The following is a 27625-nucleotide window of genomic DNA, read 5'->3' on the forward strand; positions in this document are numbered from 1 at the left end:
CTTTCTAAAGAAACCTAGTTTAGATATGCTATGTTAAAACTCCAAAGTTATTTTTAATAATAAAATATTTCTATCCAGATATTTAGGTGTATATGTAATACAAATGTAGACTTTTTATTTTTCACTTGGTCACAACCGTTTTAGACCTCTCTCTGGGCTCTTATTTTTGCCCATCAGGTGGCGATGAGAGGCTAGAAATCATCCTGGTTGTAACTATATATTTGCGTAAATAATATATTTAAATTGATACGTGTATCTTATCTATTTTTGCTTAATGTATTTATTGTATTACTGTAACTTGAAACCAAGTCATTGCTTGAAACTGCTTGAAAAAACTTTCGTTTAGTTTCACGTGAACCGTGAACATTAATTGGCAAATATGACAGTCTAGTATTATGACAGTTTAGTGACACATTTAAGGCCCCTTTAATATTTATCCGCAATTTTCTTAATAAGCTGGGCCGGGCTGCTTTGTCGTACTTCATGATTTTATAAACCATTTAAGGAAACATTCTCGAGTCGAGCAGGGTTTTATTTTGAAGTTTCTGATTCCCGGAAGTAGTATGAAACCTGTCCCGCGAGAGCACAGCTAGCTAACAGAAGTTCCTGTTTGCTTATGGACTAAAAGTCCCTTCCCAATGGGGCAGCTGTCAACATGGGTGTGTTGCGGCGTAAACTGTGACAACTAAAGCCAAGATGATGAACGACATTTTGGAGGAGCCGGAGAAGGACTCCCTGCTGGAGGCACAGCAGGATTCGCAGGGTTTGTCGGTAATGTCAGCTAAACCTAGCTAACGGGGGAGGATAGCTAACTAGCTTAGCTTTTGATTTTTGACATTTCGCTAATTCGGAAATCATTTCAAAATCATTATAAGGATGAACAAGACTTCGTTGATAGACCTTAATAAGTGTGGGAGAAATTAATGGAGAGTGAGTGAAATGAAAAATTATCAGAAGTATAGCTGTTTTTGCTAATCGAAAGGACTAAAACTATAGTTTTTAATTTCTCTTATATTCTTTGGCTGCTGCAATGTAATAGACAGCCCTGGGGAGGAGCTGGAGCTAAATCAAAAATGAATCCAAACGAGATTCGTTGCAATATTAAACATATTAACTAATTAATTCAGTTTCTATTTCTGTTTTGTAAGTAATAGCACTAGGATATTTTTCTAAAAAGATGATTAATTACAATAATATTTGACTGATGTACAGTACTGTGCAATTGTCTTGGGTAGCTTCTCATTTCTGTATATTGTTCTGCAAAAATGGGAAATAGTTGCAGTGATTTTTTTTTTTAAACTTGTGCAAGTGTGCATGAAAATAAGGCTGTTGCTTGGTCTGAAATACACTGGGAAGCCATGTTGGGAGAAAATCCTCCTGAGTTTCTGTGACAAACCTGCTACATAAAATACAGCAGTGCTGTTACAGTTTTGATTCTTTCTTCCTGGTTGGTGACTGGCATTCATTCATATGCATCTTTGCTGATTTGACAAAAGTCCAACTGGGATAACCGCATGTTTTAAGAGCTTTCTTTACACACCTATATTACTTTTCTTTCTGTCGGTGCTATAGAGTGCTGGCTATCCCAAGTTTGTGTTCCAGTGGCTGGTGGAAAGTGTGTGTTTCCAGTAAACTTAAAGGTTTAGGCTTCTATCCTCCTCAATGATCACAGCACAGACCAGGGACAATAACCTATTATGCTTCGTATCCTCCCTGGTGAACCTTGTTTTTATCCACTGTTGATTTGTTTGGTATAGGCTTCTACTTGTTTTTTGACCCAGTTGTCATCCATGTATCAGTACCAGTGGCTAGGTGTTATCCCTTTGAAGGAGCCCAAAGCTTTAATTTCCACTTCCTCTGTGTAAAGGTTATGTACAATGGGTTATAGGGGGAGCCCATGGTACATCCGTGCTTATGTCTGTAGCAATTCTAATTGTTTTTGATACATGTGGTGGTAAGGCAAAAGTGTACTGCAGTGCAAATCTGATTGTAAAGCTGGTTCTGTTGTGTAAGGAACTTTCTTTACTCTTACTATACTCATTTAATGACTGTCTCCAATGCCTCGGTTGTAGGTAGGTATACAAACGAAAAGGTAGACAACATCAAAGGACCCTATGGTTTAATCTGGAATGAGTGCAAGTTTGCGGACCTTGTTGGTGAAGTCAGTGGAGTTTTTGAACAAATGTGTTTTTTGTAACAGGCTACTGATAAGAAATTGGTTTTTCTTATGGTTTCTCTTATATGTAGATGCAACACTATTTTATACCTTAAGTTAAGTGTTTTTCATGGTTGAATGTTTCATAAGTCTGTGTGAAGTGGTTTTGAAAAACTTTGAAAGACCTTCAAAAGCTGAGAGAACTGTTGCTCAAGACATGTGAAAAGATTAGAAGACAGCTTCTTGGAATCAAAATACTTTAAAAAAATGAGTGGTGTTTCAAGACTTTACACGGTGCTGTATATCTTGTTCTGTCCTTTTGTTCCACCCTGTTATTGTAACATGTAAACCATTTTATCTTTTCAGTGATTTTCACCATATAAAGGACAGTCACTTCATTTCATTGTACAGTACATTGTATTTTGACAGTGAAGCTGATGATTGAGTAATTTATTAAGTAAGATACTGATTGTGCTTTCAATTTTTGAAACTTGAGGGGCCAAGTAGTGGCACAAGACCTAAGAGCATAGATGGCGGCATCAGGCCTGTGGAAAAAAGAGGACCTTACATCATGTCCAGAGCGCCAGCCATCCATCTCAAACTACGTAAGTATTTCCTCACCTCAAACAGTTGGTGGCATAAACACATCAATTTTATCTCTGTCTGTAGGTCACCAGTCCTCCTGTGATTGTTGTTTTTATGAGGTGATTTATGCTGATGTGCATGAATTGTGTTGAATGTGCACCTAGCAGGAAAACAAATCCTGAGTCATATGACACTGTTGGGCACTCTCAGCTTAACTTAGCCACAAAATATCTTCCTCTTCTTTTCTTTTGTTGTTGTTGTTGTTTGTTTGTTTTAATGCAGTCCTGCCTAGGGGCCTGAAGATCTTAGCCTAGTCTTTTTTTGGGGCCCTGTCCCTTGCACAGAGTTTCTTTTGGATTTTCTAAATCTTGTAATGATACCCCGTACAATGTACAATAAGACTCTCATCTTATGTTTTTCACAGAGTGGTAAACCACTGCCAGTCTGCCTCTCCCTGGGATGTTCTTTATATCCAAAGTCATGTTACTTATTAACTAAATAGATGTTAGACATTTCATTGTATACAAAACTTTTCTAGTCAATGGTTCATACATCTCAATTTATTTTTAAAAGTGCATAGGAGTGTTTTTAGTCTGACTCACTATGAAATTCGTAGGTGTTATGAAAATGGGTTATAGGTTATATAGGTTAAATTTTTCTGCCTGTGTAAACTGTCAGTGTTTACTTTCATTCTCCACTCCCTCTATGGTCAGTTCTGCCCTAACAAAAATGTCTTTTGTTATCTCAAGAGAAACACAGGGAGATGGCGAGGAAAGCGCTGAAGAAGAAAGCTCTCTCACCGGGGCCTCCAGTGACGCACCAGCCCAGACAGGGAGCCAAGAGGTCAGAAGAAAAGAATATCAGAGGAAGCAGCTTTTTGTGATGTCAGCATAATGAAGATGAACTGTGATTTATTATTCTAATGTTGTTTCTGGTTGTCTTTTGGGTTTGTTTGTTTGTTTGTTTTTTAGGATGGTGAAATATAACAAGGGCTATGCTGCTTTGAGTCAGCACGCTGAGGATACTTTGGTTGCAATTGACTCAGACAGGTATGGTCAAACCTGGTATTCATGTTATTAGGTTAAAACAGTAGTACACTAAGGACTAACGGTCTGGTGTTATCATTCAAATCCTTACCTACTTAACTCTGTCCAAAGAATGTAAGATGAATCAAGATGTTAAACTCATTTAGACGTTAAATAACCACATGATGTCTAACCCACCATATGTCATATCTTACCAATTCAGGTTAGTGTCTGTAAACCTATACTCTACAATCTAAAATGTAAACCTGTTAAAAAAAGTCAAAAGGCTTTTAGTAGACAGTTGAATTTTACACATCAAAATGACTGAATTTATTTATGTATGTGTAAATTTACGTTTATATGAAATCATAAGGCAATGTCTTTTTCAAATCGTCAAAGAGAAAGCACACCATTTCAAATATTAAACAAACCAGAACACTTCATAAATTACAGTTGCACTGTTAGGTTTGATATTTATTTATAGGAGTTTTGAACTCTTCCAGCAAGCTCAAAACATTAACATATAGTGCATTATGATTGGTGTTTGGGTCCTTAAAAGTGGAGGAATCTAGAAGAGGTAAAATCACAGCAGCTGTTTGTAAAAGACAAGCGATTACATAGAATAAGATGTGGGTATTTGTCCAGTATAGTTTTGTAAATAGAAAGTATACCAGTGCTTCTGGGCTAATGAAGGCCAAGAAGCCAGATTATAAAGTACACTCATGATGTGCGATCGATAATGAATTTGATATAAACTGTAACACAGAATATACGAATGTAGTCCAAAGGCAACAGCATGTATGCATATAAGTAAAGTTACTATAATGAATAGCGTTTAATAACTTGGTCTGTACAAGTATTTTCCTAACTGTTAAATTAAAACAGGCCCATTTTCTGTAATTCAGTCTAACCTTAATTTTCTTCGCTGGGTTCTCAATTTGCTTTCTAAAATTGTGCCTCCTAAGTTATGAAGAATCTGTCCTTCATGTCTTAACAGTGATGAGGAGATTGATTTTGAGCAGTATTCCTCTGGATACTCTTCAGCTGAGGTGAGTTATTTCCACAGGACATTTTTTAGATTCTCTTTGAATCTGTTAGCATTGTGTCAAACTGGTTGGGTGACTTTTAGCCACAGCATGCTGAACTATAGTTTATGTTCTTATCAAATCTGGCTTTTTGATTTTTGTTTTAATTTTAGCTCCCTGCCTTGGTGCTTTGGTGCTTTTTTCACAAACACATTGGATTGACTTGTCAGCACACACCACTGAAACGAGACCACTGAACACACTACCCTTTGCACCACCAAATTACATGCAACCTTGGGATTTTTTTTTCTTCATTAGCATTCAAATCTCTCAATGAATACAGAAGAGAGACTTACCACAAAGCAAGAAAGCACGAGATAAGGCTAATCAAAAAGGTATTGGCTGAAGCACATGATTATTATGCCAACAAAGGTCATTCAGCAAGCAGCTCATTTACAGCTGCACCAGAAATGCATCAGACATTCACAACTGGTAGCAAATTGTTTTTTGTTTGAATTTGTACGCATGCTAGAAACGACATGTACTGAGTACATTTGTGAATAAATGTGAGAATAAAGGATAAGTTTTACTTCTGTTATTTGTCTTTCCCAGGCACTGAGTCTCGTGATTTAAGATTATTATCTTGGTTTGTACCTTGTGGCAAACTGTCTTGTTCTATTCTAACAAGACATACAGAGACTGAGTCATAAAATCTGGAAATAACTTGGCATGTTTCACTTCCAGTTCCTTCCTCTTGAGGTTGGTGGGTTTTTTGAAGGTTTTCTGGTGACAAAAGCTTTAGACACTTTCAAGTTTACTGTCCAGCATGCAGGATGCAAGTAGATACCCCCATCATGAATTTGGACCCTTTTACATGTCCCAGAAGTGTTTGCTAAAGAAGACTTCAGAGGTTGTCAGCTATAATGGATACATTACAGCTGAATGACTTCCACATTGTCACCACAATGTTTCTGACATTAGTGTTTTAAGTTTGATCAAGGCTGCATTGATTTTTAAAGATTTACATTCCAAAACGAATATAATAAAGTAACATAACAAAATAACATAACAACACTTCCAAGCTGGCTTACAAAACTATGTGCTAAATGGACTGGTACTCATCAAGAGCCAGGGAATCAAATCCTATGCCTTCTGTTTAATAAATGAACTGTTCTACTTCATGAGCACAGCCTCTCACAGAGTGCAGCAGCCCTTGATAGACTTGCCTTTAAATATGTAATTTTGAGGGGGGCAGACTTTCCATGTAAAAATTCATTAAGTAACATTATTTTTAAGTGGTTACACTATTCTGGTTGCATCACATCTCACTTATATTCTGTCTTTGCTCTCCAGATCCATCCTGATTTGAGCAAGCAGCTACTTCAGGATGGCTATCGCCTGGATGAGATCCCTGACGATGAGGACCTGGACCTGATTCCACCCAAAGCCATGGGCTCCTCTGTGTGCTGCTGCTCTGAGGGCCCATCCTGCCCCATACAGTGATGTCAGTGCAGTGACTCAAATCTAACAAAGTCTTGGCTCCTGCTTCAGCTTACTTTAATGACTGGTGCCTGACGCCTTCTTTGTCACGCAGCTCCACTGCTGCACTGCTAGAGGACTTCCAGCTCTAAAGCCAAACACCTCTTCATGCAGGACTGCGTGCACTGAGATTGCTCAACCCCCTTTGAAAATGCAGGTGGACGTGAGAACAAGCCTTATCCACTGTGACCCCAAAGCTTGACCTATTTTTTTTTATTTATTCTTTTTTTCTTTTGTTTCTTAAAAAAAATAGGACTGTGTGAAATGCTAACTACACTACTGCTCCTAACAGATTAATTCAACATTTAGGATGATGCCCTTGTTAACCCAAGGGTGAACTGGTTACTGTCTTTTGTAATCAGGCAGTTACTTGTGCAACCCTCTAAGCATGACATGCATACAGATATGCTATACAGTCTTACTGTTTCAGCTCTTTGGTGAATCTGCATTACCCAGTTATCAACCAACAGCTACATGAAGTAATTGTACCTTGTTTTATCAATGACATTCCCAGATCACTGAAGTATTAACTATTTTTTTTTCTTTAAAATTACATTTGAGTTTTATTCCTAAATGAAATGGCCACCACATAAATAGTCATGTCTCAACAAAAATAACTACTTACAATCTGAAAGATATAGTTTTTGAGTGGACTCATTAATAACACAAATAATCACTATAAAAGGTCACTACGTTTTACAAGTTGTAATTGAGAAAACTGCGACAAACCGAGGAGGACTAAGCCATCATCTCCTTAAAAAAAACAAAACAAAAAAAAGGTCATTGGACAGGACTGGATAAGGAGAAAGTGAAGCATACTAGTATTCTAGTTGGCAAATGCCACACTGCTGTTTAAGGCACAGCTGTGAGCAGATGGAATAAAGTGCTTTGATACATTTAACTACATTTGGACTTCATAGAAGTCATTATGTGACATTTGCATTTCAGTTTTTTTTTATTCGATATGCATTAAGTAACATGGTGTGGTTGAGAAAAATTCAAATATGGATTTATGTTAAAAACTTTTGTGTTCAAAGATGGATATGTAGCATTTTGATTTAGAGCCTCATTCAGGGTATGATTCAACTAAGAGTTACTTTATTTTATTTATATATATATATATATTTGTCATTATTTGTTGAAGACACTAACTATTGTGACACGATAACATGACAGCAGATCACCATTAGAATCAAACTTTTAGTCCAGCCTTATGTTATTTTATTAAGCTTATACTATATGTTGGCCTCATTTTCTGTGTTATGTGTTGCTGATGCCTACATAATGGACGCACTTATGTACTGAAAAAAATTAAACTGGAAGACAATTTTTCTTTTTCCACTTTTAAAAATGTATGTGTTCACTGACATGCTACAGCCTGGGTGATATTTTACTGTTAACTGTTTGAAACCGTAGTAAAAGGAAAAGATGTTAAATGTCAGAGTAAGTGGTAGTGATCACTTCTCAGGAGATTTATTTGTGTGTATGTGTGTGCATGCGTGAGTGATGGATGGATGGGTGGGTGTATGATCATAAATAGAAATGATTTGGTTTTCCACTTACATTTACGAAATAGAAATTAGGAAACTGCACAACGAGTCAAGTGCAGGGAGGACATGTGGCTGCTATTTTTACTGAGATACTGGCCACTCTGTTACTTCCTTTGCTGTGATGTTAACTCTCAGTGGTGTGAATAAATGATATAGCATACCACTTGATCAACATAACAAATTGAGGACTGGAAAAGTGACATTTTGTGCAATGACAAAGTAGGAACCTTGGTTTGTACTTTACAAAGTTGGAATCAGTTCCTTTTTTCCCCTTACACCTTTGCACTGTAAGGTGTTAGAAAATCTTACCTTACTAGTATTTGTCACGCACACCATCTCCTCCCAGCACTACTTGGTTGTAATGTGGTTGTTTAAGGAATAAAAGCTGATTCTACTATAACACTTAAGTGTGAGTTACTCGATACAGGTGTGAACTAAATGCTTTATAATGGACCAGCTGAATTTATAGTGTATTGACGCCGGCCCTGGCTCTGCACGTTCTTATGTACATACAATTTTGCACTTAACACCAGTGGTCAGTAGCAAGTACACTTGACTCACCTGTACTATGCAACTATTGGGACAATCTGTATGGTGTACATCCCTGTGATGAGATAGTGTTGTTGCGTGCAAAATGCAATAACAGGTTGTTTTTTTTTATGATGGTAAATGCTAATCTTTTTATTTGAATTGTATTGTTAATTGGTTTACATTAAAAAATAAAAATCAGTTGATTATGTTTATGTGTCTTATTTTTGATTAGCTATTATTAGTTGTTCTTTGGTAAATGGGTAGTAACCACTTGCCTGCTACTATGTGGATTTTCAAGATATTAAAACTCATGAACTCTTTAAAACTTCTCAAGGTTTCCTGTAATATCAGGCACGTAGACATTTGCAGCTTTAAATCCTGGATTTTTTTGAGTCCTGGACCTTTATGGATTGGACATCCCACAGACTCTCAGTCAAAATAAGATTTGGGGAATTTGTAGAACAACCTTTTGTCATGTCCCTCAAAGATTTTATGCTACTGAACCATTGTTGCTCTATCAGAATACATTTTGCTCTTTCTTTTAGTGTTTAGTTACATTTACATTTACATGAATGTTATGTTTCATAGCAGAACATTCACCAGAATAGCACATAGTTCTTCTGTGTTTTGCTGCCATTTCTTTTAGGTAAAAAAACTGCAAACACACCTGAAACTGTCAGTGACACCTGGAACATCTCAGAGGACGCGCACATTTTGATCACATTTTTCATCAATCAGTAATTAAAAAAAAAAAAAAAAAAAAAATCCACCTTAGATGTTACTTTAATAATAATCAGCACAACAGCATCAATAGCCTAATTTGTTTTTCCCCCCCCTAACAGCCCTCCCCATCCTTATTTATATTAGTTTCACTTCATATTTTTCTCCAACTTGTCTGTGCCCCACCAGTGGGGACCCACCCAACCCCTCACAGTTTCAGAACCACTGCTGTCAGGAGATATTCAGTATTACAGACTGCACCTATCTGTGTCTTCACTGACACGGCTGACTACTGCAGTTGTTGTAGTTTTCACTCGTTTTTACTTTCATTCAGCACTTTTGTTTTCATTACTTTCCAGGCTGCATTTTCTCACTTCAATTTGATTTTTGTTGGCAAGTTTTATGGAAACACATTATAATAATCACACACCATTAAGCCTTTGCAAGATGTTAGTTAATATGTATTTCATCATCAAAGTATTACTTCTTCTTAGTATGTCGTTTATAAACACTGATATAAATGCTTTACTGTTCCTTAACAAGCTCACCTATAACGTGTTCAACGACAGCATTTTTATATTTTATAAATGACGGATTAACAATTTCTAAATACAGTTACATCAATTACATCAAGCACAAACAAATGTTTTATAAATACTTGTACTACATTGTAATTCATGAATAATTAAAACAGCTACTAGTCGTTAGTAAAGCATTTTGTGTGAATCTAAAGGGAAGACAATCTATGTCTGACAAAGCTTTACAAATGAAACTGAACGGTCAGCAGGACCTCAAGACTCAAACAGGCCTCAGCTATCTTCACAAGAGACAAAGGAAAGACACAAAGCACAAGGGGATCCAGCACATACAAATTTCTACTGCATGATGCAAACATAATTCACTGTTTTCAGAATAATGAAATGTATGTTGGGCCAGAGACACAGCGTTTAGCACTCTTTAATATGGTTATCAGCCCACCCTGTGCAGCTATAACAGCTTCAACTCTTCTAGAAAGCTTTCCACAAGTTTTAGGAGAGTGTTTATGGGAATTTTTGTCCATTCTTCCAGAACCGCATTTGTAAGATCAGACACTGATGTTGGGCAAGAACGCCCGGCTCGTAGTCTTCAATCCGATTCATCCCAGAGGTGTTCTATCGGCACTTCTATCAGCACTCTGTGTCGGCCAGTTAAGTTCTTCCACACCAAACTCGCTCATCCATGTCTTTATGGACCTTGCTTTGTGCACTGGTGTGTAGTCATGTTGGAACAGGAAGGAAATTGTCCAAAATGCCTTGGAATGCTATAGTATCAACAGTTCATTTCACTGGAACTAAGGGGGTGAGCCAAACTCTTTCAAATCAACACCATACAATAATCCCCACTCCACCAAACTTTACATTTTGCACAGTGAAGTCACACAAGTACCGTTCTCCTGCCAACCACCAAACCCAGAGTCATTCTTTGGATTTCCAGATGATTTTCTGTCTAGAGAACAGGTTTCGACTGCTCTAGAGTCCGGTGGTGGCGTGCTTTACATAACTGCACCTGATTTTTTGGTGGTGTGAGGTTTAAACGCAGTTGTTCAGCTACAAAAACCTATTTCATTAAGCTCTCTACACACTGTTCTTGAGCTAATCTGAAGGGCACATGAAGTTTAGAGGTCTGTAGCAAAAGTCCGCTGACCCTGCTACTGTAGTAGTAGGGTAAATATTTAGTAGTGAGAAAATTTCACAACTGGACTTGCTGCACAAGTGGCATCCTGTCACAGTACCACACTGAAATTCACTGAACTTCTGTGTGGGTTCTCAATCACCTAGGTCATTTTCGTCTAAGGGACTACCATGGAAAGAAAGTTTTTTGAAAGTTAAAGAAGTGGGTATTCGTCAGGGTTCAGAGGAATTAATGTACAACACAAACACCGAACCAACAGCCATCTACATATCTCAGTTTCAAAACACATAAGCACCAAAGCCTTGTGACCAAAATGATAAAGAATAAAAGTAATATTGTTTATATATAGTTTTTGGTTACTTTATATAAAGTCTATTTTTTTTTAATTTCAGTTTACTATAAAATTTTCCCCAACACGTTTTAGTTCTTAGTTTAGTTTTAGTTAACTGTAATGGCCTCGGATCAGTTTACGAGCTAAGCAGCATGAACCATACACTGTCTGTGGTTTCCTCAAGGGGGTAGCAGGGAGCCACACTGCAATTTAATGATTATGCTGCGCTTCAACCTCAGCACAGCCCTGTCCCATTAACTTTTTGTAGAATTATTTTAAACCTTGCTTAATAATGGTTCATGTTTCATTTTAAAAATTAATAGAACAGGTTGTTTTCTTTAAACTTACTAACCGTCTACCTATTGAGAGACCAATATCCATGTGCAGAAAGATCAATTTCAAGCTTTAAAACTATCCATTTGTAACTGACAACATCCACATCTACTTGTGCTTACATTTTCATATATTGTGCCTGCATTTGGCACTTTAAAATCAGTTCAATACCTTCTGAAAATATACCAATTTGGTTCGAGTTTTTAGTTGATCTTATGCGAAGAATCGGAATTAACACATTACAGGTAAAAGAGCTTAATAAAAGTGGTGAACTGAAAAGGGCTGATACTTGTTGCTGTCGCTGGGCGGGCCTAACGCTGTAGTGCGCCATGCTGGGGGTGTCAATTGAAGGCGAGGAAAAAAACCGACTGGGAGTCACCTCAGCGCTTTCCGAGATATGAGATCTGGCCGTTTTCCAGTCGGTGCACTTTTTTATTAAAGAAGAAAACCCCGAAAATCACGGGGCAAAAAAAAGAAAGAAAGAGACGCACACGCATTTGAAGAGGTCACCCAGAAAAACAGCGTTCAGCGGCTTTCTGCCGGCGGATCAGTCGGAATCTGCGGTGTACGCTCGGAGTCTCGCTCCCCCAACCCCCCCGTGCGCGCGCGCGCGTGTGTGCGTGTGTTTACAAGTGTTTGAACGACTGCCAAAAGAAGAAGGGAGGAAAACGCCAAGGAAGGAGGGATGGTGGACAATTCAAGCAGTAGTAAGGCACAAATGGTGAGTCGGGGTTCTGCTTCTCGCCCTTTTGCACTTTCCTAAACGGCAGCGAGCTGAAAACGCTCCGATTGTTTTTTTTATTTTACGCCATTGGCTCGTTCAACGTTGTAAAATTCAAAGAAAAAAACTTTTTAGGGGTAATCTGACTTTTGGTAGGTTACTTTTATTTATTCATTTGATAGTTTTTCGACAACACTGTAATGACTTTATTCATTTTTCCCTAAAGCGTTGTTGCATATTTTGCATTTGTTGGGAGTATCCTGAAATCGTATCCAGGTTTGAGGTTGTGGCACCTCACTATATAAACGCGGAAAATGTGTTTTGCCAGTTTTTTTTCTTCTCTTTTTTTCACTTTGATGGTTGTTTATCTAGTTTAGTTAAACTAGTAGTTAATCTAGTTTATCGGGATAACTACTTTTATGATTGTAGATACATGAATATCCGTTTAACTTTCTTACTAATACACACCTCTTACTGCGTTGTCGTTTTGACAAATTATTGCAATACTTCCTTAAGAGCTTAGCAAAACTCAGGGTGGGTTACTGCATTTTAATTATTTCCTCTAATCTTAACAGAGATTTTTCTGTGGCTGGTTACTGTAATGTTAACTTTCCAAACTCTTTATGTAGATTAGTCCTTTGTGTAAAAGTTTGATTTGGCTACTTTCTAGTCTAGTATTTTTTTCTGCTTTTATTCATGCTCAGGTTTTAAGAGCTCCAGTTACCAGCGAGATTTTTGTAATTTTTTTTCAATTTCTTTATTTAGCTTAAAATAATTTAAATTTGTTGTTGGGATATTGTAGGTTTAAAAGTACACAAGCGTTTTACTTCTTTAATCTGAGGAAAATCATGTGGGTGAATTATCCAAATTTGTTTGAGTTAATGTTTAAATCGGGCTTCGTTGGCTCCACTGTAGCTTTCAGGAGTAATTAGGTTTCAGTATACAGTAAGTCATCCATGACTCCTCTCTTCCTCTCACAGCCCGGAATGTCTCAGGAGCCTGGTGTGGCCTTTCCTCCAAGCACCTCCGCAGGAGGAATGAAACTCGAAGCAGTGATGGAGCAGCTCCAGCGCCAGCAGCAGGCACGATTAGAAATGGAGCGCAAGGAGAGAAAGATACGAGAAGCCCACATCATGTACGCTCAGCAGGTTGCTGCCCAACAGGCCATCTTAGCAGCTGCCCGGGCTTCTGGAGCCAGCTTCATGGGGAAAGGCCTGCCTGGAGGCATCGCTGGTGGTGGATTGCCTCCCCGGGTGTCCAATCAGAGCAGTGTAGACTCAGACAGAGAGGACGACGAGGACAGAGGTCGGGATTCTGGAGATGAGGACGATGACAATGAGATGATGGAAGGGGATGAGGGCAGCGATGATGATGAGGGAAGCGCCAGTGGTCTGGAGTTCCTCCGCAAGCAAACCCTTGCTTTACAGCAGAATGCCTCGCGAATCCCAGCCCGTCCATTTGGCAGTTACTCTGCATCGGCTCCCCAGAGGGCTGCTTCCCCACCTGTTAGAGTGAAGCAGGAACCTGACGAGGGCCTGTCTCCTGCAGGGGCACACTCTGCTACTTCTCCTAATGGACAAGCTGACTGGGGCTTTGATGACCACTTTAGACAGGTTAGTATCTTGCCAGTTGTTGCCCTTCTTTCCACAGGATTTCCTTTGTAATCCATCTGATCCTATTATGTCCTTTCACAGTTATCTCATTCAAATATGAGTATAAAACTTCAGAATTTAAAATTGTCCATCTTTCCTTAAATATTGCAAATCAAGGCAGAATTTTTTTTGTTTTGTTTTTTTTATAATTTAAATTGTCACTATAGTTTACTGAGATCCCAATGAGTATGTCCTTATACTGCTTGTCAGTTTTCCATTTAGGGTCTTGTTTGTATTCTAAGTCCAGCCCCCTGCCGTGAGAGACAACTTAATCTTAACTGTGGCTTGAACCGCTCCAGGAGTATCTTTGTGAGTCCCTTCAAATCTCTGCGGAGGTTTGACCGCCGATTGGCTTTTGTGGCAAAAAAAAAAACAAAACTACTAAGTGACTGCTGGCAGAGGGCCAGGCCAAGGCGCAATGTTTTCACGCTCACTAGTTCTCTCCCCACGCGCTCTCATTTTGTATGCCTCTCTCACTCTGTGTCCCTCTTGGCGCTTTGCTTGGGCTCTGGTTTGGCTCTGATCCAGGTAGTGGAGTCAGGCGAGACATAGCTGCTGTAAGGCTGTGGGTGGTTTGCTGGGTCAGTTGGAGGATTTCGGGTGGGTGGAAAGGTTGGATGTAGTACACAGCAGAAGCAGTCTGTCACACCCCACTCTCGCCTCCCCAAGAGTCAGGGCTCTGTGCCAAGTGTAGGCTACTTTCACTTGAAAGTAAATATTGCCTCAGCACAGTCTTACTGAACTCTGGAATGCCAACTGGGAACCAAGCCGAGCTGCATGTTTTAGCATCATGGCAGGTTAAAGAGAGCGCAGCAGGCTGCGGGTGATATAAAAAGCCTTAGCTGTGCAGTAGTTGGCAGTGTCGCAAATATATATGTGCTCTATCAGTGGGCTGAGGGTGCTGGACTATCATGTGTCGGGATTTTATTACTGTCTATTTAAAGGTAAATGTCTTTGCATGGTGCTTCTCTAGTTCACATTTCCAAATTTAGCTTTAGAGCGTGTACATTTGGTAGTGACACGTAGAAGTGCCACAGCGTGAGATGGTGAGAGAAGCCAGTATATACATGTTGTGGAAGGAGGCACAACGTTCTTTATATTGTTCATTTGCTAAAGTCACCGGCTTCACATGAATCTTCACACTTTATCAAAGGGATGCTGCTGGGACTGTTTAAATGGAGAATAAATGAAACTGTCTTTCTTATGTTCTTCAATATTTATTATTTTAAGTGCTGCTGAAATGTGCAAAATTTGGCAGTAGATGTCATTGGCAGTGTCAACACCAGCAGCCTTATTTTCTTTCGGGTTAATTTCCATGTCATGCCAGCATGAGACACCATTGACTGTCATCAGATGAAGGTAGCCTGTGGGTTTAATGGCCATTGTTCTGGTATCCGGGCTAAGGGGTACATTTCCAAGAAGCTAATAGCTGATTGTTTTCAGATTGGACAATGTCTTCCTCTCTTGCTCTTCCCATGGACCGCTTGTGTGCATCGAGCCATATGCTCGCTCAAATGTGATTGGTCAGTGATACTTTCATTATGAAAGAAAACCAGAAAGCCTGTTTTTTTTCTTATGCCCATTGCCTATAGATTCTGCATAGTCATATACAGAATCTGTACATAGAAACACACTCCTGTTCCTGTTCTTATCAGGATAATTTTACCCTTACAGACACTCTCATTGATTCTACTCTGAATGAAACCAGGTATGTGTGCAATTAGTCAACTAGATCAATTTTTTAAAAAGTTGGTAAAAACTGTTTTTACTTCATTAATATACAAAGGCAGTTAACTGTTGGGTCTGAGATTTCATCCCCTGGAGGTGACAATGGAAATTTGTAAGCAAGCAAAGTTAAAATAACACAGTTGAACGGCCCCGCAAACAGTTGCACTTCTCGTGCAGTTATTTTAGAAAACTAATCGTTATATGTAGACTTTGTCAACATCAACTCTGGACAAGCATGTGAAGTTTTTTTTTTTTTTTTTTTTTTTTTTTTTTTTAAAAAGCTACTGGTATAGCAAAACTAGCATTAGCCACTCTCGGCAAACTACGCTGTTACACATGGGGCTAAGTCAGCAGCATTTAAAATGTTTTAGCAGCTTCAAAAGTCTTTTAAATACTAGAGTATTTCTACGAAAGACCTTTAACGTCTATTCTTAAAAATTGTGTTTTTTCAAATTTTCAAAGGTTTTCTTAGTGTTTTTGATTTTAGACTTGCCAATTTGTAAAACTTTCTACTCGCATTTCATTAACAAATTAGTCACTAGGAGAATCTTTGCTTAATTTGCAAGCTAATCTGCTAAGATAAGCAGGTATGAGCTTGTTTCAGAATATGCCTCTGGCATCAAGTGCTGCATTAATCTGAACAGTTAGAAGTGTTCATTAGATTATATATTTTATTAAATTAAATTAAACGACTATTTCTGGACGTGACTAACAGGCATATCAAAGTTTGATTGTCATGTGACAAATCAAACATGTGACAAATGATGACTATATAGTTTCTGTTTCTGAATATATGTATAAAATTGGGCTTTCCTGCATTGTGTGGGATGTGTTTTAGTTCCAGATGTCAAGGTGTCAGAATGAGTGGATGAGTATTATTTGCAGGGATGAGCAGGCTTTGTCTCGGCGTTGTTAGAGCTGAAGATCATAGCAGCAAAGTTGTTGCTGACCAGTGTCCTATCTGTGGCCTGGTGTCTTTTATTATAGAGTGAAGGCTGAGCCAGGGGGTTGGGGGAGGCATTATGGGACGAGAATTGGTCTGGCCTTTTTTTTTTTTTTTTGTTTCCTCCCTTTTATCTTTCCTGTCATTATGTCAGCTCTGCAGTATTTAATGACGGCTCATCTCTTCAGGCAGTTTCAGGTTGCACCGCTGTAGGGGGAGGGGGGGCAGTAGAGGCAGAACAGTTTTTTTTTCTTTCCTTTTTCTTTCTTTCTTTTTTTTTTTTTTTGATGTCATTGTCTTCTAGAGGCCAGAGACAAGCCTGGCGGATGCCGCAAATACCAACCCGCTATAATAATGGGGGGAGCACATTTATTATGTTCTAAAAGCAGTGACAGAGGAAAGATGAGACGACAGCTAAAGAGCCAGTTGGATGGAAGACCATTTACATTAACATTTAAATTTCATGTAAACGGTCAGATTGGACCAAGGCTTTTATCCAAAGAACTCTTTGTATGATATCTGCCATGCTTCTTGAATCATAGCAAACCACATTCAGAGAGAGACTCTGGATTTCATTCAGCACATGACATATTAATGACATATGAATAAAATAATAATACTCATGTGCTAGTTCACCAACAGTTTACTGAAATAAAAGTGTTGATTGTAATGATCTCTAAACAATAGGTAGAGTGTGTCAGATATGATGATGAACAATCAGTGTATATATGTAACATATAGATATGAAGGGTTATTTGTTTTAGTTTTTTTTGACCGCACACAAATGTTGATGGACTATACAGGTCAGACTGAGTGGACAGACATGGTAGCCAGTGTTTTCTTGTCAGTGATGTATGTATGGTGACCTCAGCCCCATCCTAAACAGCAGAGTAAATAATTGTCAAACAAGGAGATGGACAAAGGCGTCGCGTGGTGAGAGAGCTGGACCGGATAACCGACCGGCCTCAGCGCTCTGGCCTTTGGACAGAGGCTACATGACCTCTGTAATCCAGCACCCACCCGCCCCACCTCTCCTGTCACAAACACACACATATCCAATGTCCTCCTCTTCTTGCCATAATCAGTCTGTGACTAATTGTTTTAATTGTGCCTGCAGATTGTGTACTATGTCCAACTCTATTGGCAGCGATATTGCTTTGGTTGGATTAGCTGGATGTTTAACATGTTGGGTGCTGTGTCTGTAGAAGCAGTAGCCTTGTTTTAGGTTTAAGAGTTTACCAGTTTACATCCAGATTTTATTTGAGGTTTTGAGTTTTATGTATGTGACCTATGTCGTTGTAGACTATTGAGAGCAAAACGGTTTGGTTCAATCTTCCTTGTGTCACATAAACTAATGGCGATGAATATTAGCACAGGACATTTAGATTATAGTTTTGCATGGTAATACATTTGCATGCAGTTGATTTACATGGTACCTGAGTAATTACCCTTTGCAGCCTGATTAGATTTGTAATTTTATTTGCTTAGACTGGATGACCTTTTGTTATGGAGATGCTGAAAACCTACTTGCCTTAGCATTTCAGGCTTAAGTAAGTCAGTGCAACAAATGAGGCCCAGTCAGAACAGAAAAAAGGCAGAATAGGTGTTCGAGTTGGATGAAGGATGCGTAACACAGGGAAGTGGTAGAGATGCACTGATTGATTACCTGATGACTGGAGTTGGGTGTTTTATTTAAGTTGATCTGCCATGGCTGGCTTGTCAGCCATAATTGAACAATCATTTTATCTGACGTTCTCATAATGATAACAGTGTAGCCAGTAATGTCACTGCTGCCTTTATGGACGTCTATTCAGAAGATCACTGGTTCAGTTCTAGTCGGAGACAAAAATCCTATTTGGGTTTGTGTCAGAAAGGGAATCTGGCATGAAGGTAGAGGTAGAGCAGATTATCAACCAATTACAAGGTTGGTGGTTTAATCCTTGGCTGCTTCAGTCTGCATGCCAAAGTATCCCTGGGGAAGATACTGAACCCCACGTTGCTCTCCCATGCATTCATTGGCGTGTGGCATAGAAAAATGTGTATGAATGGGTGAATTAAGCATTTGCGATAGAGCACTACACCACAGAGTGCTACAGTAGAGTAGAAACACACTATATAAGAACAAGTCCACTTACCAAATCTTCTGTCCTTTATATATTGCAGCAATTTCAGTAAAAGTGATGATCATGCCACAGATGGATTTAATGACCAACTCAGTTATGCCAAGATTGTTTACATAAGGTATGCAGTTGTGGAGAAGACGTAAAACTACACCTAGAAGGGATTAAAGAAAATATGCAGCCAACCGGACCAACTTGAATCCGATGTCTGGCCAATGGTTATGAATAAGCCCTGGCATCGCTATCACTCTTAAGCCCTCTTTTTGCTATTTACTACTTCTGTTGAGGCAGCGCTGTTGCATAATTTAGCTGTCGCCCCAGCAACATCAGCCAGGAAGTGGGGAGCTACACAGCTGCAGCAAGGAGATCAATAAGGATTGTGAATGAGCTTTAAGAGGTTTGAGTGTTTGCCCGAATTTTCCCCTCATTTATGATAGATGAGCAGGACATTGTATTTAGCAAACTGACTTTTAGTTAGAATTTTGACAGGTTTGCGGAGACTTTACCAGCAGGTTGCTGTTTTTGTTGGGCGCATACAGCTGTTTCTCCGTGTCTTATGTTGAAGTGGGAGAAAGGAGGCCTCACTGCCATATATGCCAGTCTGACCTTGTTTGTGCTTTCTCAGTGTTATGTTGTTTTCCCATATGCCATAACTGTCAGTGGGTTTTAAAAGTACTGTGTATTATTTTGTTTACTGGAATTCCTGTTATGTTGATTTTATGAGGCTGGAATTGCTGTCTGACCTCTGCTTCCACAAACTGCCTGCAAATGGAGGTCATTCAGATGAGACATAATGAGGAAGGCTGAGTTCCTTTAAAACATGCTGCAGTGCTTGTTCAGAAGAAGAAGCTGCACGGTAATGCGTGAGAACTGCATCATTTCTGCCATGCTGTTGAGCCACACAAGGAATTGAAAGCCTCAACCCTGACCGTTCACTTATTGGTGTAAGTCCTAACAACTGCTTGCATTTTCAATTAATTAATAATTGAAAAACGCTGAAAAAATCCTCTTTGACAGCCCAATAGGCATTTCTAAATTTCGTACTTGTCATTTAGCACAGTGTAGGTGGGATATGTTCGTTTGGTTCTTTTTTTAATCTTGCATATGTGTAGCACTTTTGCAAGTAAAAATTCTATCTACTTCTTTTTGTTTGTGGCAAAGTAAATTCCACAGTTTCTTTGTTACACGCTTTACTGATTTGCACTCGAATCAAAGTCCTTCTAGATGCCACTCAGCATCTTTAGTTCCTTTTGGGCAGTCATTTTGGGATTACAGTCAGTTGCGGATTATCTCAACTGGCTGTAATTTCAGTTTCACACTGACAACCAAACTGCATGTATATGCAGTTTATCTGCCAGATTTGATAACATGCTTAAAAGGTTTGGTGCCTAAAACCTAAAATAAGGTTTGAAAAGCATTTCTTTTTCCCCACTGGAGCTTATGCTTTTATTATGATCTATACTTCTGTGGAGTCCTACAGATTTCAGTTTAGATTTTGTGTGTCTGTGTGTTTCTCTAATATCGATGGTCAAGTATATTTCTTGTTCAGTCTTTCTTCTGAGCACAATTCTTTTTAAAAACCTTTTCAGCTTTTTTGTCATGTAGATAATGACTGCTTTGGACATTAAAACGATTTTACCTAATTTCTAAATCTGCCACATTGATTTCAGATTAGACTGGCTAAAAAGGTCATATTTCAGCTGTGTTTTTAGCGCATTAGTGTGAGTCCCTTTCTTTCTATATGTCTTCATGTCATACATAAAATCAGCCACAGCAGCATAATAATGAATGTGAATCTTAAACTGTTTACTGTTTAAGTTCCCATAAACATGTTCGGGTTTGTTCCTCAAGCACTTAACTCTTAAAACTCATTTCCCACACTTTGTTTGGGGATCTTTAAACAGATCTTTTATAACACAGTGAGGTTGTCTTATATCCGTGGTTCAGTGCTGAGTGAACTTTGGTTTACCTCATTAAGGCCAGATGTAAGCTGGCTGGATTGGATGGAGATGTCTGGGCTTTTAGCCTTGTGTTTCCATCTTTAATGTCTGATTGATGCTGCTCTTAATGTAGCTTAATGTTGGTCACTGGCTATGGCTCCACTCGAATTTGTGTCAGGATGGAAACAAATAAAGGTGACGCATAATTGTGTTTTGCACCCCCATTTGCTAGTCGAAATATTGTAGAAGTAACATCAGAACATCTAACTTCATTTCATCTGCCCGTTGTCTTAAATTGATACATATGAGGAAATCAAAAGAATAAAAAGCACATTATCTAAAAATTATTAGAATTAATTCACTTAATAATCTCAGTGCTGTAGTGCAACTGTTTGCTCAAACTTTAAGCAATAAAATACATTATTCTCTTTTTTTCTGATAAAAGCAGCCAGCTTATCAAACATCTAGTTGAGAATGTTTTCTCATTCGAATCTCTGAATCAGTGTGTAAAGTGTAATTGCCCTGGTTATAAAACAAGCCTCATTTTGTGCAGAGCTCCTCTTAACAGTTAAGTGCAAAAGACCCCCCCCCCCCATCTGAAATAGAGGTATTGAATTTAGTAGGGAGATGAAGGGGGAGGGAAAGGGGGAGGAGATGCTATGGAACTAGAAGAGGGTTTAGTGGTCTGGCTCAGCACACTAAACTGCCCCGCCCAGAGGAAACATTCCAGACAGAATTAAAGAGTTAACTCTTCAAACAGTGAACATTCCCACTGGGGGCTCCCATTGAGGGGGTTTGATGGGGGTGGGTGGGTGCATGCCCATGTTGTAATCGTGCCTCTGATTGGTGATCTTTCTATTCATTTTGCTCAGTGTCACAGGGGCTGTAAAAGAAAGAAAGCCAAAGGCCCTGAATGGGAGGAGCTGGATGGGAGGACACAGTAGTCCAGGCAGAGACAGTTTTTTATTTGTCTGAGTCCCAAAGGGCACATCTGCTGCTGACAGGCAGGAGGAAGCTTCTCATAGTGAAACCAGTCACCTCTGTCACAGTGTGGCTTGGTTAAACGCAGCACTAACTACCAGTCTTGAGTCTGCCATCCACGCTCAAAACTATAACACTTTATAGTTAATCTTATAGTAGTGTTTCACATGCTGGGCACAGCAGGCATTTGCCTGTAAAAAGTTACATTTTAAAAAATGTCTTTGCACATTCAGAAGATAAAAATGTTATCATTTATCTTTTGAGGGGATACTCCCACTGGGTTTAAATCTGGGACTCTCCACCATTTGACCCTTAGAACTGAAGAAGCTTCTCGGATGAGAGGTGAAACATCTTTAAGCAACTTAAAGAAGTCCAGACGCTTTTCTTTCCAAGCTCCTTAGACTACGGTGACCTGGATGACTGAGAACCTTCACAGACATGTTGTCATTTATTATCATTTTTGAAGTTTAAATAATAGTTTGAGTTATTACAGATACGAGCCATGGTATCAGTGGCAACAGCTGTAATAGGTGGTTGTGTGTAAGAGTGCTTTACATCCATTTATGGACTATTGAAGCTTGTATATGTTTTCCTGTTTTCACTGTGATTTAGATCAAACTACACCGGCTTACACATAAGTCAGATATTAATCTAATACTTTATTTGAGCCTAGCAGATAAGAAGGGATGAAAAAAAGATTATTGTATAGTAATGGTCGTGTATACAGTATACCTGTTTACCGGACATGATGTCTTGTTACATCAATTTCAAACAGGGAGACATCTGTAGTGATGTGCAGCACATAAATACATTCAGATAGAGGAGACAATACTGCCATTCTTAGACTGTAAAGTGCCATAAATAGTGTCTAATGAAGAAAAAAAACAAAGCTTGAAAGAGAGCTACAACGTCTGCCTTCTTTCTCACCTCTAATCAGCTGGCCCCTCGTGGCCTGAATGTCAGTTTGTCAGGGTTGGAAAGTTACAGATAATAGGCGACACAGTCAGTGAAGTTGACTTTGGAAAAGTGTGGGCGTGAAGAGATTTCCAGTGCCACCTGACAGGCACTCAGACAGTTTGATGGATTGCTTCTGCAACATCATGCAAATGACATTTAAAAAGACCCATCTTGTCTGGCAGTGATGGCCACAGTTTTCCTTTCTGTTTAATTGAATTGAATAACAAAAATTGTCTCATTTAAATGCAGATTGCGCATATCCGTTGGGGTTATTACACTCTTAAATTGACCCTGGAGGATTGACTTTCTTGCTTCTAATGGAACTGGAGTTACTGATGTATGCTGTAATTTGATCGGTTTGTAGTAAAACCACAAGCCCCCACCCTTCGCACACCATCTCTGGTTCTTTTTGTTTTTTACAAGCACTTCTACTGAACATATCTCAACACCTGCTCTTTAATGACGGCAAACATAGAAAGAGGAATAGCCAATAGAGCAGGGCGATATGGCCAAAAATATTTATCACGATATATATTTGAAAATTTGCGATAACGATATAACCGACGATATAATTGATGCGAGACAAAATACAACTCCACAACATTACTAGCGCAAAAAGACAACCTTCCATTTATTTTCACTTAAACAAGAAGCTGGTTTTTATGTACATTAAAGCTTTATAAAAATATAACAGTGCAAATGCAAATTCCTTGCTGAAAGTTTAACCAAAAGGCATTTCCAGTAGAAATGGGCTGACATATCCTGAGCATAACCATGTATAATATCCACTGAAGTTAAAAAGAGGTGCTTTGCAACATTAAACTGCAGTGTGCAGTACGTATTTTTCGGACCATAAGGTGCACGGGATTATAAGGCACATTAAGCGAAACAAAGCAGTCAGATAAATCAAACTTTATTAAACTCATTCTTCTTGCTTCCTCCACTTCTGTACCATTGATTCATTAATGTTGAATTCTCTGGCAGCTGCTCTATTCCCATGTTGCTGCAGTATATTAATGACTAACCTCGTATTGTGGATGGATTATCTCAGTTGTTCTCCTGACTGAAGTTTGGTCCGTTTACAGCATCCTGCCATGCGATTGCATTTGTCTCTAACCATGAAGAACCTTCACGTTAACTTTTATAAGTGGAAAAGTGTTAGTGTTCGTCCTCCAGCTTCACTGTTTATGTTATGCTAACATAGCTGTGTCGCTAGCGATCAGGTAGCACATCATTATATACCAGCTAGCCCAACTTCAGTAACCCTACAAACGTCACTGCTGTTTAGTTTCCCGTCTTCATTTATGTTGGAAGTGATAGCAGAGCTGTACGTTTGATTTTTTTTCAGAAATCTCTCAGTCAGAACATGCAATATCATGCTTAGGTAACTAGCAAAACTAGCGAGCTAACTTCCGCTAGCTTCCTGCTAACTTCTAACTCCGTTAAATGTAATAACTTTTGTTTTCATGGATGCCTGGAAGTTAAACTTCATAGTTACACCTGGTAAAGCAGCAATGCTGATCGTTTTATTAAAGATGAAAGAATTTAGACAGTTCTTAACTCTAAGTGATGCTGCAGTGTTGTTTGACCTGAAGCATACGGAGTTTAGGACCCAGATTACTCCCAGATTTAAGAGCATCTTAGTCCGACAAATATGACAATAACAACGGCCGCTTGCATGTTCTGCAAAAAAATGTGCTTTGTTGTGTATCTGATGGACAAACACCAAACCAGTTCCACATCACGGAAGTTGCACCATTTTTACAAACCAATTCTGGTTCATCTGTTTCACTCAACAATCGGCCATGTGCGTATGAAAACAAAGGCACTGCGCACGCGCGTTTTACTCCCATTCTATCGCGATATTTCATTTTCCTATCGTTGCCTAACATTATACCGGTATTACCGTGAACGGTATAATATGGCCCAGCCCTAATAGCCAAATTAAAACGGAGAGACACCCGGCCTCAACTTTGGCAGCTGGGGGGAAACAGAGGCAAGGTCATATGACACCTTGGAGAGAAGTCTCCTTGAGTTTTATATAGGTTGGCACCATATAACAGTATGTACAGTGCACGTGTGAATCTGTTACTGTTAACACTCGTGCAGTGACTCGGCACACTATGTGAGGTCATGTTGTCCCCGTGATGTGTATGCTCTTATTTGTCTATCTTGATTTCATAAAATTAATTACATTTTAATGAATGATGTGCTTTATGTGACATGTAAAAACAAAACAATGTTATAGCTGCTTTTTTGCTAGCACAAAGTCTGTAAAGCAACTCACATCTAACCAGTGTTAGTTTAGTAGCTCTCACATTAGCTTTCCCCCACTGTCCGCCATTTTCCTAAGGTGGTTTCTCCGTCACTGGCAGCTAATTACCATTGGTTCTTAATAATTAAGGGAGCTATACCACAAGGAGTCATTAAGCAGTGACTCTGGTAAGTCAAACTGGTGGGTGGAATTTGTTGGAGCACCAGCATGTTCGAATAAAAGAGAACGTGAAGTGATATTTTTGTCGTATAGATATTTTGTCCCATCCTTTTTACATATCTTTGAATCTTGATGTGAATACTTTGCATTGAGACGTATAAACAAATGTTAGTCTTTTTGCAAGAGATGCAAAAAGAATAAAATAAGCATGTAATGAAAACATTGTCTGCCTCGATTGTGTCCTCGCTCAGGGTGAACCTTTTTCAAGGGTGCTGTCAGGGAGTTCTATGAGGAGCTCTATTCTCAAATGAGCTCAGTCAGACAAATTGAAATAGTGTTTGTGAGAAAATTACTTGGAATTATTTGAATTGGAAATTGGCTTTAGTCGTTTTTCATTGTCTAGTGGCTCTTTTTTTTTTTACATCATTCTTTGAATAAGGAAGCTAAATGGCAGATTTTTTTTTCTTCTGTGTGTTCGCAATAGCGGATGGAAATGCACAGAAATGCTTAAATGATTTTCACATCCATACACTTTCTTAACTAACTTCGTTGAAGGTTTTAGTGTTGTAGTCCAGATTGGATTATGGGATTATTATCTTGATACTGATAACCTAAAAATATCCCAGCCCTGCCAAAATCACCAACAGCAGGTGTTTCAGAAACATAATGCAATTAAGGTATAGACCTTGTCATGGGAGGAACATAAAGCAGCGTGACATTTATGAGGCTGTCTGTGTTGTAGCTACAACATCCTCCAAATGGTAAATTGCAGATGGAGTCAAAAGATATGGTCTCTTTTTTGCACCTTGTAGAAAGGCAGAGGCTGTGATGAGGTGAAGGGTGAGAGTTGTCTATTGTTTTTGGCTTTCTTGGCCGTCTCGTGCTACTGGTTTGGCTCAGCTCCAGGCTAGAGTCAGGGGGCTAAAAGTGCTAACTGGACCACTGTGTCAAGGCACTTGGGTAAACATTGCAGCTGACTGGGACCTGGCACAAAGCCACGCAGAGTAGAACAAGTTGAAAGAGGTGCAAAAGGGTTTCCTTTCACTGTTGCCTCTCTGCTTTTCAGTCTCCATTCCACTGGCTGCCAAAATCCCATGTAGTTTATAATAGCTTGTGGCCAGATTGTTTTTCAGCCAAGTCTTCAAACACAAGCTTAGTATAATCATGTACTTGTGAGAGGGAGAAAGGAGCAAAAAAAAAAAAAAAACCAGACTCCCATACGCTCAGAAAATGCAATGTGTTCAGACTCCGCCATCCAACATTTACATTCTACGTTCAGGGATTTACATGCCCCAAGTTTCACAGTTCCTGAATCACAATCACCACAAGAAGTGAGCTTTAAGTGGAGTGTCTGTAAAAAAGCCACAGGCTAACCACTGGGTAAATCCTAAATGTTGTAAAGGTTTATGGAAAGTTTCATATTAAAGAAAAAAGAAGCTTGTTTTTTATTATTTATATGAGTTTTGGATATATTATTTGATAGTATCTTGTAGGGCTGTGCGATAGGACCAAAATCTCATATCCCGATATAAGAATTCTATCGTCCCGATAACGATATAAATCACAAAAATGTGACATTTTCTGTAAATTCTGTGAATCTCGGGCAGCTCGTCTTGCGGGAAGTGTTTCCAGCTGCGCGTCATGTACCCTGAGTCGAGTGTTTTAACCGATGCATGAAACGATACATTTTTAGACATAAGTTGTAACAGCCGCCGTTTTCTTTGTGAGTATTTATTACACGGCGTGCTGCGGGGAAAAGCCTGTTCTAACGTTTGAGTCTAAGGTTTATTTTTTAGCACCTGGCGGCTCTTTTTAAATTCTCATCCGTAAATAATCTGCTCTTTCACGTGATTCAGTTTATTTTGAAAAGTCTCAACAGGATCTTGAGCTTTATTGTGAAAGGTTAATGTGGAACATAAGCAAGCGGACACGCGATGCTGTTACCGTCGTTGTTGCTAACGACAACGCATAAAAACATGCGCTTGTCCATCTGTAGTGTGGTTATATTAAATATAAGAGAAAGAGAGAACTTTAAGAAATGAATATAGCCACTACAGTGACCATCAAAACGATGAAAAAATATTGCCGTAAAGAGTTTATTTTGTAAACATGTAACAAACGATAGTGGAAAATGAAACGATAGACGTTTTTATATCGTCATCCGATATATATCGTTATATCGAACAGCCCTAGTATCTTGTACAAAACTAAATAATCAAAAAAGAAACTGATAGTATATTTTAAGAAGCGTAATGAAACTTCAAGCTTTCATTATTGTAGAGATTGTAGATTAATGTCAGCAGCATATATATTGTTAGATTCACCAATGAATTGCTTATACTGAATTATATCAGTTGCCAAAAAACCCACCAGGCTCTGACCTGCAGTCGATCTGGTTAATAGACAATCGCTCTGTGAATGGAACTATGGACCACATCAACTTAAGTCGATAATTTCAAAAGCCACGGTAGTAAATGATTAAAGAGTAGCACAGAAAATTAGAATTAGTAACAGCAGGGGCTTCACTGCACCCACATTATTATAAGAAATACGTGTAGTGGCTTTAAGAAACACAAGAAAACTACACCTCCATTGTTCAGTTTCTTCTCAGCCTGTAATGTATGGAGATTTTCTGTTGAGTTCAATTATTAGTCAAAATATAATGTATACTGCTGTCAGTGCCC

At 38.9% G+C, this 27625-nt stretch overlaps 2 protein-coding genes across 3 annotated transcripts in view; both read left to right on the forward strand.

Moving 5' to 3' along the window:
- The first annotated feature begins 145 nt into the window (after positions 1-145).
- fam219b (family with sequence similarity 219 member B) lies at positions 146-8618 on the forward strand. The gene is made up of 7 exons (XM_076873588.1): positions 146-771; positions 2652-2760; positions 3490-3583; positions 3712-3789; positions 4763-4814; positions 6144-6294; positions 6385-8618. The coding sequence occupies exons 1-6, from the start codon at positions 697-699 to the stop codon at positions 6291-6293; spliced, it is 558 nt and encodes a 185-aa protein (XP_076729703.1). The 5' UTR covers positions 146-696; the 3' UTR covers position 6294; positions 6385-8618.
- Positions 8619-11761: 3143 nt separating this feature from the next.
- Positions 11762-27625, forward strand: part of LOC101467135 (AT-rich interactive domain-containing protein 3B) — a 58635-nt gene continuing 42771 nt past the window's right edge. The window contains exons 1-2 of one of the 2 annotated variants that reach the window (XM_012919842.3): positions 11762-12186; positions 13167-13799. In XM_012919842.3, the coding sequence (XP_012775296.1) occupies positions 12151-12186; positions 13167-13799 (669 nt within the window). In that variant the 5' untranslated portion in view covers positions 11762-12150. The other variant, XM_023153140.3, reaches the window with a different exon arrangement.

The sequence above is a fragment of the Maylandia zebra genome, linkage group LG1 (assembly GCF_041146795.1).
Source record: "Maylandia zebra isolate NMK-2024a linkage group LG1, Mzebra_GT3a, whole genome shotgun sequence".
Lineage (NCBI taxonomy): Eukaryota > Metazoa > Chordata > Actinopteri > Cichliformes > Cichlidae > Maylandia > Maylandia zebra.